The sequence below is a fragment of the Amblyraja radiata genome, unplaced genomic scaffold (genome assembly GCF_010909765.2).
Source record: "Amblyraja radiata isolate CabotCenter1 unplaced genomic scaffold, sAmbRad1.1.pri scaffold_313_ctg1, whole genome shotgun sequence".
NCBI lineage: Eukaryota > Metazoa > Chordata > Chondrichthyes > Rajiformes > Rajidae > Amblyraja > Amblyraja radiata.
This window is the reverse complement of record NW_022630505.1, coordinates 94,499-109,168: the sequence shown is the minus strand read 5'-3', so window position 1 is coordinate 109,168 and position 14,670 is coordinate 94,499. Positions and strand designations below refer to the sequence as shown.

Sequence of the window (14,670 nt, the reverse complement as noted above, 5' to 3'; positions counted from 1 at the left end):
AAATAACCATAGTGGGTAACAGCCTGCAGGAGGACGGCGGAGACTTTTCCAGGAATGCCGCAGACACAATTCCTCCAGGTTATATTCAAATCATATCCATGTTACTGTATCCCTATCAGCAGAAAGGGTTAACAGGAAATAAAACAACTTTATTAATAGTAGATTGTCCAACCGGTTGGTCTTGGTTTCAGCAGCGAGACCGCTCCCTGATGTGAGGAATGTGCGGGTTAGAATCCACTTTGTTCTGGACAGCTAAGATCTTTGGTGGGAGACAAAAATGCTGGAGAAACTCAGCGCGTGCAGCAGCATCTATGGAGCGAAGGAAATAGGTAACGTTTCGGGCCTAAACCCTTCTTCAGACTGATAGGGGGAGAAGAAAGGAAAAAGGGAGGAGGAGGAGCCCGAGGGTTAAGGAAGGGGAGGAGACAGCAAGGGCTAGCAAAATTGGGAGAATTCAATGTTCATACCCCCCCCCGGACACAAACTACCCAGGCGGAATATGAGGTGCTGTTCCTCCAATTTCCGGTGTTGCTCACTGTGGCAATGGAGGAGACCCAGGACAGAGAGGTCGGATTGGGAATGGGAGGGGGAGTTGAAGTGCTGAGCCACCGGGAGTTCGGGTAGGTTATTGCGGACCGAGCGAAGGTGTTCGGCGAAACGATCGCCCAACCTCAGCTTAGTCTCCCCGATGTAAATCAGCTGGCATCTAGAGCAGCGGATGCAATAGATGAGGTTGGAGGAGATACATGTGAACCTTTGTCACACCTGGAACGACTGCTTGGGCCCTTGAATGGAGTCGAGGGGGGAGGTGAAGGGACAGGTGTTGCATTTCTTGCGGTTGCAACGGAAAGTGCCCGGGGAGGGGGTGGTACGGGAGGGAAGGGAAGAATTGACAAGGGAGTTGTGGAGGGAGCGGTCTTTGCGGAAGGCAGACATTGGGGGAGATGGGAAGATGTGGCGAGTGGTGGGGTCACGTTGGAGGTGACGAAAATGGCGGAGGATTATTTGTTGTATTTGCCGGCTGGTGGGGTGAAAGGTGAGGACTAGGGGGACTCTGCCCTTGTTGCGAGTGCGGGGATGGGGAGAGAGAGCAGTGTTGCGGGGTATGGACGAGACCCTGGTGCGAGCCTCATCTATGGTGGAGGAGGGGAATCCCGGTTCACTGAAGAGCGAGGACATTTCCGATGCCCTGGTGTGGAACGTCTCATCCTGGGAGCAGATGCGGCGTAGGCGGAGGAATTGGGACATGGTGCATTTCCGACACTTCCCTACCATTCCTTGACCTCACCATCTCCATCGCAGGGGATAGATTTCTGACCGACATACACTACAAACCCACTGACTCACATGGCTATCTGGACTACACGTCTTCCCACCCTGCCTCCTGTAAGGACTCCATCCCCTACTTCCAATTTTGCTAGCCCTTGCTGTCTCCTCCCCTTCCTTAACCCTCGAGCTGTCTCCTCCCATCCCCCCGCCCTCGGGCTCCTCCTCACTTTTTCCTTCCTTCTCCCAGGAATCAATAGCGTGGGGGTTATAATTGTGCTTGCACTGGTGACATGCGTGTTGTTGCTGTTGTCTGTTACAACAGTATGGATCCCCGCACCTTTATTCTGGATTAAGGACACGGCACTGTGGCTGGGAAAGGAGAGAGGTTTACATGGATACTAAAGAATATGATGTTTGTAGCAAAGTTGGAACATTTGAAAGTGTTTTCGGAGTCTCGATTCAATTATGATCATATACTCCGTCAGTTAATGATTTATCCAAAGTAGATGCAGAACTCACTTCATTTTTCCACTTCTGAAGACATCCGATAATTACATTATTTTGCCACTTCCTCACAGTAACTTCCCGATCCAGACTAAAACCTGGATCTGTCGAACATCACGTAAAGCAGACAGACAATGAAGAGTTTAAAAAGCTCCCTGAGTAATGGTAGAATAATTAAACAACCACTTTCGGCGGTATTCAGGCAAAAGGATGCAATCATCTTCCAGTTCTCTGAGGAGATAACGTTTAGAATAGAAAAGCGGGAATTAGTTAATGCGTTGAATTTGGACTTTCAGATGGTTTATCGGACATTGTTTGAGATCAGATAGTTGATGACCTTGGGAGGACGGGTTGATTGGATCAGATATTGTGTGTGTTGGTTCACCAGGTAGCGGTTTCCTTCGCATTCAACTGTTGCTTTACGGATACCTTAATATTGTTCATTCCAGAACCACAGAAGTTTGAAACGCTTGTCATCATCATGGCTGAAGGTGGCGATTGGGGAGGAGATGCAGTGACACATACATCAAGTAAACAGAAAGGTTTGTAGAGCATTCTGTGAAATATAAATGTTGTCCTGACAATGGGCGTGGAGTTGGTGCAAATACTGAGGTTAACAAAAGAAGTGGACAGTCACATGTGGAGGGATGCAGGAACTGTGTGAGAAAACGCTGCATTTTGGTTTGTGTTATGACAAAATTTGTCAGAATATCAATGTCCAGAATCAAGGGTCATACTGCGCAGAAATGGGTATTTGACCCACAATGGGTCTGCCAGCTGCCAGTCCCTCTACACTCTCACCAATATCTGCAGATGCGTCCTGGTAAGCATTTTATCAAGGTGCATCACAGCATGGTTTTGTAATAAGGAACTGCAGATTCTGGTTTAAACTGAAGATAGACAAAGTGCTGGAGTAGCTCAGCGGGACAGGCAGCATCTCGGAAGAGAAGGAATGGGTGATGTTTCGGATCGAGAAGAATGGTCTCGACCCAAAACGTCACCCAACCCATCCCTCCAAAGATGGTGCCTGTCCCGCTGAGTTACTCCAGCACTTTGTGTCCCTCTATGGTTTTGTGAGAGCTCCATTCAAGTCCTCAATAAGTTGCAGCAAATTGTGAATGCAACTAGACGATCAGATAAACCAACATCCATACCATTGACTCAATCTACACTTCCCGTTGCCTTGGCAATGCCACCCTCACAATCAATGATGAGTCTCACACTGATCATCCCCTCTTCTCCCATCTCCCACCAGACAAGGGTGTGGAAACGCGTACCTCCAGATTCAGGGACAGTTTCTTCCAAGCTGTTATCAGGCAACCGAACCATCCTCTCACTAGATATCTAGTGGTTCCATCCGCCAAATTGAGGACCATCGGACTATCTTTAATCACACTTTACTGGAATTTAGCATACACTGAATCCCATTCCCATTTTCTTGTTCAGAACCTAGTGGCTGACTTGATTGCAATGTATAGCATTTTCTCTGGTCAGTACGCGGCAAAAATATAGAAACATAGACAGTAGGTACAGAAGTAGGCCATTCGGCCCTTCGAGTCTGCACCGCCATTCAATATGATCATGGCTGATCATCCAACTCAGTATCCCTTACCTGCCTTCTCTCCATACCCCCTGATCCCTTTAGCCACAAGGGCCACATCTAACTCCCTCTTAAATATAGCCAATGAACTAGCCTCAACTGCCTTCTGCGGCAGAGAATCCCAGAGATTCACCACTCTCTGTGTGAAAAAAGTTTTCCTCATCTCGGTCCGAAAAGATTTCCCCCTTATCCTTAAACTGTGACCCCTTGTTCTGGACTTCCCCAACATCGGGAACAATCTTCCTGCATCTAGCCTGTCCAACCCCTTAAGAATTTTGTAAGTTTCTATAAGATCCCCCCTCAATCTTCTAAATTCTAGCGAGTACAAGCCGAGTCTACCCAGTCTTTCTTCATATGAAAGTCCTGATATCCCAGGAATCAGTCCGGTGAATCTTCTTTGTACTCCCTCTATGGCAAGAATGTCTTTCCTCAGATTTCCTCAGAAAAAAAAGCTTTACACTGTCGCTTGGTACACGTGACAACAATAAATTAAACTAAACTAATTCCATTTCCCAGCAGTCCTAGGTTTGTTGCATACTATCCATACAATTCGAAAGTATTTTTTGCCATCAGCTGATAATTTAAATCTTGATTTCCAAGCAATATCCTGAATAATTTCCTCTGCACCTTCTCCATAGGGGCTTATTCAACTCCCTATGAATTTGTATCCAGGCTGCCCAGCACTTGCATTCTATGCTCTAGTTAATGACAAGAATGCTAAATGTTGTCTTCGTGTGTGCTGCTGACTTTAGGGATCTATGGATTTGTATGGGTGTTTCTTAGTGGTCGCCAGGCCATTGTCATTCATGGTGAATATCCTGGTGTATTTATCCCTTCAACATGCGTTCACTTGCCCTTATCAGGATTACATTTGAAATGTGATTTTTCCGCCCAACATGTTGACTATTCCTCCACAAAAAACTGGTCATAATCCAGTTCCGGGGGTATACAGTGGCTTGCAAAAGTATTCATACCCCTTGAACTTTTCCACATTTTGTCACGTTACAACCACAAACATAAATGTATTTTATTGGGATTTTCTGTGATAGACCAACACAACGTGCAGCATTAATTGTGAAGTGGAAGGAAAATGATGCATGGTTTTCACATTTTTTTACAAATAAAAAACTGAAAAGTGTGGCGTGCAAAAGTATTCAGCCCCCTTTACTCTGATACCCCTAAATAAAATCCAGTGCAACCAATTGCTTTCAGAAGTCACCTAATTAGTAAATAGAGTCCACTTGTGTGTAATCTAATCTCAGTATAAATACAGCTGTTCTGTGAAGGCCTCAGAGGTTTGTTAGAGAACATTAGTGAACAAACAGCATCATGAAGCCCACGGAACACACCAGACAGGTCAGGGATAAAGTTGTGGAGAAGTTTAAAGCAGGGTTAGGTTATAAAAAAATATCCCAAGCTTTGAACATCTCACGGAGCACTGTTCAATCCATCATCTGAAAATGGAAAGAGTATGGCACAACTGCAAACCTGCCAAGACATGGCCGTCCACCTAAACTGACAGGCCGGGCAAGGAGATCATTGATCAGAGAAGCAGCCAAGAGGCCCATGTTAACTCTGGAGGAGCTGCAGAGATCCACAGCTCAGGTGGGAGAATCTGTCCACAGGACAACTATTAGTCGTGCACTCCACAAATCGGGCCTTTATGGCAGAGTGGCAAGAAGAAAGCCATTGTTGAAAAAAGCCATAAGAAGCCCCGTTTGCAGTTTGCCACAAGCCATGTGGGGGACACAGCAAACATGTGGAGGAAGGTGCTCTGGTCAGATGAGACCAAAATTGAAGTTTTTGGCCTAAATGCAAAACGCTATGTGTGGCGGAAAACTAAAACTGCACATCACCCTGAACATACTATCCCCACTGTGAAACATGGTGGTGGCAGCATCACGCTGTGGGGATGATTTTCTTCAGCAGGGACTGGGAAGCTGGTCAGAGTTGATGGGAAGATGGATGGAGCCAAATACAGGGCAATCTTGGAAGAAAACCTGTTAGAGTCTGCAAAAGATTTGAGACTGGGGCGGAGGTTCACCTTCCAGCAGGACAACGACCCTAAACATACAGTCAGAGCTACAATGGAATGGTTTAGATCAAAGCATATTCATGTGTTAGAAGGGCCCAGTCAAAGTCCAGACCTAAATCCAATTGAGAATCTCTGGCAAGACTTGAAAATTGCTGTTCACAGACGCTCTCCATCCAATCTGACTGAGCTATTTTGCAAAGAAGAATGGGCAAAAATTTCAGTCTCTAGATGTGCAAAGCTGGTAGAGACATACCCCAAAAGACTTGCAGCTGTAATTGCAGCGAAAGGTGGTTCTACAAAGTATTTTCAGGGGGGCTGAATACTTTTACACGCCACACTTTTCAGTTTTTTATTTGTAGAAAAATTTGAAAACCATGTATCATTTTCCTTCCACTTCACAATTATGCACCACTTTGTGTTGGTCTATCCCATAAAATCCCAATAAAATACATTTACGTTTGTGGTTGTAACGTGACGAAATGTGGAAAAGTTCAAGGGGTATGAATACTTTTGCAAGCCACTGTAAATGCACAGTCAAGTGCTCCCAATTTTGGCAGGTAACTGAAAGGCCAAAATCGGGAATACTTGAAACAAAATTATCAGATTATATCAAAGTAATAAGCTTCCAAATTTGATATTGGATATCTGGAGATAACATAACTCAAGTTTCAAGGGCAGCTTCTTCCTCGCTCTTATCGAATTCGTGAATGAACCCCTCAGAAGCAAGAAATATATTCCTGTTCTCCCAATTTACCTTTTTACCCATTTACGTTCTTTCCTGTAGCGGCAGATTTTCATATCTTTCGAGAAATTAACTCCCTAGCCGCTAAATGGATAAGCATGGTTAAAGGGGGTGTCTTCGAAACACATGCGAGCTCATCACACAGGGACATTCAGAGCTGCTTCTCAGATAAGTCTTCAACAACCCAGTCCTTTGATTAATAAATGCTTTATTGTTGATAGAAAACAGTAAGATACATCCAAACTTCTTCTGACGTTACTGCAATCTTCATCGAACCAGATTATTACTTTAAACATTAGAAAACTCCTCGTGTCTCCGTAACACGGGCATGATCTCCTCTAAAACTCGCATGATCCTGCATGATCGAAGGATTAACCTTCTCCCTGCTCGCTCCAAATACACTAAAAACGAAACTTCTGCGTAAGCATCTGAGCTCCAAAGACACCCCAAAACACGTCATAAATCCCACCCACAATATAACGGGCAGTATAAAAAATTTAAAGGCACATGCCATCCACAATGACATGCAAAACCGGCCAAATGGCCACTACATACCAGCCCCTAATTGTTCCGAATACATAATGAGGCAATTACTAATAAGCATTAAAAAGTGGCCATAAAGGCTTAACATATAGACTTGGCAAAAAGTCAGGGAATTAAACCCCGGTGGCTCCTCGTCCTGAAATTGAACCCCGGTCTACCACGTGAGAGGTGGGGATACTAATCATTAAACGAACAAGGATAAAATAGCATGCATTATATATCCGCAATCAGAATTCTTCATCGACTCTTCCATCTTGACTTTCGCCTTCTAGAAGCAAGCACAACTTGGTTATTACAACAGTGGTTTTAGTTCAAAGTCGTTTTGTGTGCAACAAACCCTTAAAATCAGGCATGATACCCAGTATATCGTTCAAAACATTATAGTCCAAAGCTTTGATAGCATGAAACGTTTTCCTCCATGTCCGAACAACTCATGGATGTGTTGTAACAGTAATGTTGAAGTGTGAAAATCCTTCAAAACATTAACAGGATCTTCACTAATAAAGTTCACCGTTAGGTTTGATTTAATGTCTGGATCATTAGCAGAGATTTCAAATCCCAGCTCAAACCTTGGTCATTCTCTGTCTGGCTTACAAGGAGATTTTAGTTCATCGATCCATCTCTTATCGCTTAAGAAACGGTTCTCTAGAAACCTCATTCGCAGAATTTTCTTATGTGTTAACATATTTCAGTTGTACAACATTAGTAACTCCCAATGCTCTTTCCATTGGCAGATAGTCTTTGTCCAAATCTAACTCTCTGGTTTCTTTGGCTCTGTCATCTAGTGGAATGCTTTCACAATTGTTGCTGTTCCACTTAGAAAGTATGAATCCTCCCTTATTGCAAAGAGATCAGATGTTCTACTGGTAGAATTGCTTCCTGCTCAGTAGACATAGATTTTAAGCAATCATCCTTGTATAAATTATTTTTCAAAGAGATTCTTACTTCATGAAATGTACTATTCTCGCCACACTTGCGTTTCAAAGTCTGGGTACGTTGCTCTGCCATACAATGAATATTCAGCAGAATAATGCCCCTGTCCCACTTAGGAAACCTGAACGGAAACCTCTGGAGATTTTGCGCCCCACCCAAGGTTTCCGTGCGGTTCCCGGAGGTTGCAGGTGGTTGACGGAGGTTGCAGGTAGTGGAAGCAGGTAGGGAGACTGACAAAAACATTCGGGAAACCCCGGGAACCGCACGGAAACCTTACGTGGGGCGCAAAGTCTCCAGAGGTTTCCGTTCAGGTTTCCTAAGTGGGACAGGGGCATAACACTTTCTTGTTTGAAAGGTAAGTCCACACAACAGTGTCCATCAGTTTTCACTGAGTAGTTCATAACATCCATGAACTTCAACTCCTCATTCGACATCTCTTCAGATTCCTTGCTAGTACTTTCATTAGAGTCATGAGTGTATGGCATCATCACCGACTTTTCTAATTCATCAGTAGACATTTAATTAACTAATGGTAGGACAGTTCTTCTGATTTCCGATTTTGTGGTTCCTTTTCAAGGAGCCATAGATAACCCATCCAAGTCGGGTTTTTGTAGCATACGGTCCATCGCCTTGGCTCCTAACAATCTGTTCGGGGACCAAAGCCTTCAAAACATTCATTCCAATAAGTAGAGCAACACTATTTCAGATATCTTGACATCCTTCGGGTAAGCCCATTGCTTTAAGCCTTCATGTCTTGGTATATTTTGACGACCAACAGGCATAGTTCCATGCGTAAAGTCTAGCAATGTTACAATATTTTGAGATTTTAAAAATCAAGTCTGCAATTTATCCCATCAGATAAAGCATAAAAATAAGTTTAATTTGACACCTAATTCACTTTCATATCTCAAGTATTTAAAAAGTTATGGCCATTTTCATACTCGGAAATGAGCATCTTGTTCCCTATTGATTTTCTATGGACATAACAAAAAAGCTGTGATCGTGAACAGTCAAAAGCCCATAACTTTCTTAAAAATTAAGAGAACTGAATGACATTTTCAGTTATCATAGATTGAAGCATTCTGAAACAAATATAAAATAATGTTACTTGGATGACCTGAAATTAAAGCATATAATTAGTTTACCTAATTGTAGCTAATTTCAGACTTCAATTACTAGATCTAAACATCTATCCATTTCTTAATAAATGATTAACATTTTTAAATAGCCTAAATGTCCAAATAATATTCACAAATAATTCACAATAAAACATGATTTTTAAATCTCATTTACATTAATTTATAGGCCAAATGGAAGGAATTCAGTGTTCAATTGCTGTAAATAAATGCCCATTTTAAATCAGCTTTCCAGTGGGACCCTGTGGAACGCGCTGGTTTAGAACGTTCACATTGCGGTAGATTTGTGCCCCAAATGCCCAGAAAAATACTGCGGGATATAATGGGCCCAAAATGAGCTACTCGCAACATTAAACTTTGTATAAAGGGATCTTAAGAAGCCCTTTTTAATGTAAAAATATACAGCCTAACTTCAGTTGTCTGCTTTATGAGACCCTGCGGTTGCTGGTGGTCGCGGGTTTATAGATTGATTTTTAAACTACTATAACTATTATTCAAGGCCTTTAAAACTAATAATAGCTTTTGCGACGGGGTCTTTCAGCGATTTTTCGTTAATAATTAACTAGGCTGAACATCTTCGATTTGAACAGCCTAGAGAAAATCGCGTTTTAAACCCGCCCCCTCTAAACGGCGCCAAAATCGCGCACACCCGCAGCGACAGATTTTCAGCGACACTTCAGGTAGGCTTTGCAACATACCTACGTAAACACTTCAGATATCGGTATTAAATTATTTTCATCCAAACTGGATATCTCCATACTCTTAATGTAATGACTCATGCACGCTTTATCTTTAGTCATGATACGTAATCGAACCTTAGTCTCTTCTGTGATATTCAGCCTTCTCGTCAGGCTTTCTGTACAAAATGTAGTCGAACTTCCGTGATCCAGAAAAGCATATGTTTGCAACACTGTATTCATCTTGTTGTTCCTTACCTGTACTGGTAAGATAGAAAAATTACAGGCTTCTACCCCGGCCCCAATATGAGCAGCTACTTGAGGTGAGGTGATAGCAGTAGATAGTAGTTGGCTTCTCCTTCTTTTCTATTTGCTCCGGTTCATCTTCTTCTATTGGCTCTGATACCGTCATCCGTTTGTTCCAATTCTTCTTCTCGGTGCTCTGGTAGCTCTTTTTCAGTGCGAAGTGCTTTAAGATGATGTTTCCTGCATTCATAACAAATCATAGGACTCTTACAGTCTCTCACCATACGTCCTCTTTTCAAACATCCAAAACCGATTCCCTTCTCTTTCAAGAAATCCATCCTATCTTCATATTCTTTCATCTGGAAGCTTCGACACCATCCTATGGTGTGACCAACTTCATTTCATAACAAACAAAATACTACTTGCTTGCTAGTAGGCACATTTCTTTTTCTTCCATCTGTTGCTTCCACAGGTTTGGTTGGATTAGCAAAACTACTTCTCTTAGGTTCAGATATGTCTTCAGTTTTGGTAAAGGTAGAACCTATGTTAGTTGCAAGTGGTTTGTGCTTTGTCCAGTGTGGTTCTAACATGTTCCATACTTCCGTGTCCAAGAATTTCACCAGGTCTGGTAGCCTGGCTACTTGGTTCCTTCGTCCCTTATTTTGTCTACTTCATCTCTCCACTTTTCTCTCAGTCTATTTGTAATTGTTCCTTTCGTCTTCTCAGCTTCTCATTCTGTCGCATCATCTCTTCTTGCTGTCCCGTCATCTCTTCTTGCTGTCACGTAATCTCTTGCTGTCACGTCATCTCTTCCTGCTGTCCCGTCATCTCTTCCTGCTGTCCCGTCATCTCTTGCTGTCCCGTCATCTCTTCTTACTGTCGCATCATCTCTTCTTGCTGTCGCATCATCTCTTCTTGCTGTCCCGTTATCTCTTGCTGTCACGTCATCTCTTGCTGTCCCGTCATCTCTTGCTGTCCCGTCATCTCTTGCTGTCCCGTCATCTCTTCTTGCTGTCCCGTCATCTCTTGCTGTCCCGTCATCCCTTGCTGTCTCGTCATCTCTTGCTGTCCCGTCATCTCTTGCTGTCCCGTCATCCCTTGCTGTCCCGTCATCTCTTGCTGTCCCGTCATCCCTTGCTGTCCCGTCATCTCTTGCTGTCCCGTCATCTCTTGCTGTCCCGTCATCTCTTCCTGTCACGTCATCTCTTGCTGTCCCGTCATCTCTTCTTGCTGTCTCGTCATCTCTTCTTGCTGTCCCGTCATCTCTTGCTGTCTCGTCATCTCTTCTTGCTGTCCCGTCATCCCTTGCTGTCTCGTCATCTCTTCTTGCTGTCCCGTCATCTCTTGCTGTCCCGTCATCTCTTCTTGCTGTCTCGTCATCTCTTCTTGCTGTCCCGTCATCTCTTGCTGTCCCGTCATCTCTTGCTGTCTCGTCATCTCTTCTTGCTGTCTCGTCATCTCTTCTTGCTGTCCCGTCATCCCTTGCTGTCCCGTCATCTCTTCTTGCTGTCCCGTCATCCCTTGCTGTCTCGTCATCTCTTCCTGTCCCATCATCCCTTGCTGTCCCGTCATCTCTTCTTGCTGTCCCGTCATCTCCTGCTGTCTCGTCATCTCTTCTTGCTGTCCCGCCATCTCTTGCTGTCCCGTCATCTCTTCCTGTCACGTCATCTCTTGCTGTCCCGTCATCCCTTGCTGTCTCGTCATCTCTTCTTGCTGTCCCATCATCTCTTGCTGTCCCGTCATCTCTTCTTGCTGTCCCGTCATCTCTTGCTGTCCCGTCATCCCTTGCTGTCTCGTCATCTCTTGCTGTCCCGTCATCCCTTGCTGTCTCGTCATCTCTTCTTGCTGTCCCGTCATCCCTTGCTGTCCCGTCATCTCTTCTTGCTGTCCCGTCATCACTTGCTGTCCCGTCATCTCTTGCTGTCCCGTCATCTCTTGCTGTCCCGTCATCCCTTGCTGTCCTGTCATCTCTTGCTGTCCCGTCATCCCTTGCTGTCCCGTCATCTCTTGCTGTCCCGTCATCTCTTCCTGTCACGTCATCTCTTGCTGTCCCGTCATCTCTTCTTGCTGTCTCGTCATCTCTTCTTGCTGTCCCGTCATCTCTTGCTGTCTCGTCATCTCTTCTTGCTGTCCCGTCATCCCTTGCTGTCTCGTCATCTCTTCTTGCTGTCCCGTCATCTCTTGCTGTCCCGTCATCTCTTCTTGCTGTCTCGTCATCTCTTCTTGCTGTCCCGTCATCTCTTGCTGTCCCGTCATCTCTTGCTGTCTCGTCATCTCTTCTTGCTGTCTCATCATCTCTTCTTGCTGTCCCGTCATCCCTTGGTGGCCCGTCATCTCTTCTTGCTGTCCCGTCATCCCTTGCTGTCTCGTCATCTCTTGCTGTCCCATCATCCCTTGCTGTCCCGTCATCTCTTCTTGCTGTCCCGTCATCTCCTGCTGTCTCGTCATCTCTTCTTGCTGTCCCGCCATCTCTTGCTGTCCCGTCATCTCTTCCTGTCACGTCATCTCTTGCTGTCCCGTCATCCCTTGCTGTCTCGTCATCTCTTCTTGCTGTCCCATCATCTCTTGCTGTCCCGTCATCTCTTCTTGCTGTCCCGTCATCTCTTGCTGTCCCGTCATCCCTTGCTGTCTCGTCATCTCTTGCTGTCCCGTCATCCCTTGCTGTCTCGTCATCTCTTCTTGCTGTCCCGCCATCCCTTGCTGTCCCGTCATCTCTTCTTGCTGTCCCGTCATCTCTTGCTGTCCCGTCATCTCTTGCTGTCCCGTCATCTCTTGCTGTCCCGTCATCTCTTGCTCTCCCGTCATCCCTTGCTGTCCCGTCATCTCTTGCTGTCCCATCATCTCTTCCTGTCACGTCATCTCTTGCTGTCCCGTCATCTCTTCTTGCTGTCCCATCATCTCTTGCTGTCCCGTCATCTCTTCTTGCTGTCCCGTCATCTCTTGCTGTCCCGTCATCCCTTGCTGTCTCGTCATCTCTTGCTGTCCCGTCATCCCTTGCTGTCTCGTCATCTCTTCTTGCTGTCCCGTCATCTCTTCTTGCTGTCTCGTCATCTCTTCTTGCTGTCCCGTCATCCCTTGCTGTCTCGTCATCTCTTCTTGCTGTCCCGTCATCTCTTGCTGTCCCGTCATCTCTTCTTGCTGTCTCGTCATCTCTTCTTGCTGTCTCGTCATCTCTTCTTGCTGTCCCGTCATCTCTTGCTGTCACGTCATCTCTTGCTGTCACGTCATCTCTTGCTGTCCCATCATCTCTTGCTGTCCCATCATCTCTTGCTGTCTCGTCATCTCTTCTTGCTGTCCCGTCATCTCTTGCTGTCCCATCATTTCTTGCTGTCCCATCATCTCTTGCTGTCCCGTCATCTCTTGCTGTCCCGTCATCTCTTGCTGTCACGTCATCTCTTGCTGTCCCGTCATCTCTTGCTGTCCCGTCATCTCTTCTTGCTGTCTCGTCATCTCTTCTTGCTGTCCCGTCATCTCTTGCTGTCCCGTCATCTCTTGCTGTCCCGTCATCTCTTCTTGCTGTCACGTCATCTCTTCTTGCTGTCACGTCATCTCTTCTTGCTGTCTCGTCATCTCTTCTTGCTGTCACGTCATCTCTTCTTGCTGTCTCGTCATCTCTTCTTGCTGTCTCGTCATCTCTTCTTGCTGTCCCGTCATTCCTTGCTGTCTCGTCATCTCTTCTTGCTGTCCCGTCATCTCTTGCTGTCCCGTCATCTCTTCTTGCTGTCTCGTCATCTCTTCTTGCTGTCTCGTCATCTCTTCTTGCTGTCCCGTCATCTCTTGCTGTCACGTCATCTCTTGCTGTCACGTCATCTCTTGCTGTCCCGTCATCTCTTGCTGTCCCATCATCTCTTGCTGTCCCGTCATCTCTTGCTGTCACGTCATCTCTTGCTGTCCCGTCATCTCTTGCTGTCCCGTCATCTCTTCTTGCTGTCCCGTCATCTCTTGCTGTCCCGTCATCTCTTCTTGCTGTCCCGTCATCTCTTGCTGTCCCGTCATCACTTGCTGTCCCGTCATCTATTGCTGTCCCGTCATCTCTTCTTGCTGTCACGTCATCTCTTCTTGCTGTCACGTCATCTCTTCTTGCTGTCACGTCATCTCTTCTTGCTGTCCCGTCATCTCTTCTTGCTGTCTCGTCATCTCTTCTTGCTGTCTCGTCATCTCTTCTTGCTGTCTCGTCATCTCTTGCTGTCACGTCATCTCTTGCTGTCCCGTCATCTCTTGCTGTCACGTCATCTCTTGCTGTCGCGTCATCTCTTGCTGTCACGTCATCTCTTGCTGTCCCGTCATCTCTTGCTGTCACGTCATGTCTTGCTGTCGCGTCATCTCTTGCTGTCACGTCATCTCTTGCTGTCACGTCATCTCTTCCTGCTGTCACGTCATCTCTTGCTGTCGCATCATCTCTTCTTGCTGTCACGTCATCTCTTCTTGCTTTCACGTCATCTCTTGCTCACGTCATCTCTTGCTGTCACGTCATCTCTTGCTGTCGCATCATCTCTTCTTGCTGTCATGTCATCTCTTGCTGTCACGTCATCTCTTGCTGTCATGTCATCTCTTGCTGTCGCGTCATCTCTTGCTGTCATGTCATCTCTTGCTGTCACGTCATCTCTTCTTGCTGTCACGTCATCTCTTGCTGTCACGTCATCTCTTCCTGCTGTCATGTCATCTCTTGCTGTCACGTCATCTCATGCTGTCACGTCATCTCTTCTTGCTGTCGCATCATCTCTTCTTGCTGTCTCGTCATCTCTTCCTGCTGTCCCGTCATCTCTTGCTGTCCCGTCATCTCATGCTGTCACGTCATCTCTTCTTGCTGTCACGTCATCTCTTGCTGTCTCGTCATCTCTTCTTGCTGTCGCATCATCTCTTCTTGCTGTCTCATCATCTCTTCTTGCTGTCACTTCATCTCTTCTTGCTGTCTCATCATCTCTTCTTGCTGTCACTTCATCTCTTGTTGTCACGTCATCTCTTCTTGCTGCCACGTCATCTCT

General features: G+C 45.6%; 1 protein-coding gene across 1 annotated transcript in view; it reads left to right on the top strand.

Annotated features, from left to right (window-relative positions):
• Positions 1 to 262: 262 nt before the first annotated feature.
• Positions 263 to 14,670, top strand: part of LOC116969863 — a 35,006-nt gene continuing 20,598 nt past the window's right edge. Inside the window, exons 1-2 of the mRNA XM_033016627.1 lie at positions 263 to 329; positions 2,223 to 2,315. Of these exons, the coding sequence (XP_032872518.1) occupies positions 278 to 329; positions 2,223 to 2,315 (145 nt within the window). The 5' untranslated portion in view covers positions 263 to 277. The remainder of the gene's footprint in view (positions 330 to 2,222; positions 2,316 to 14,670) is intronic.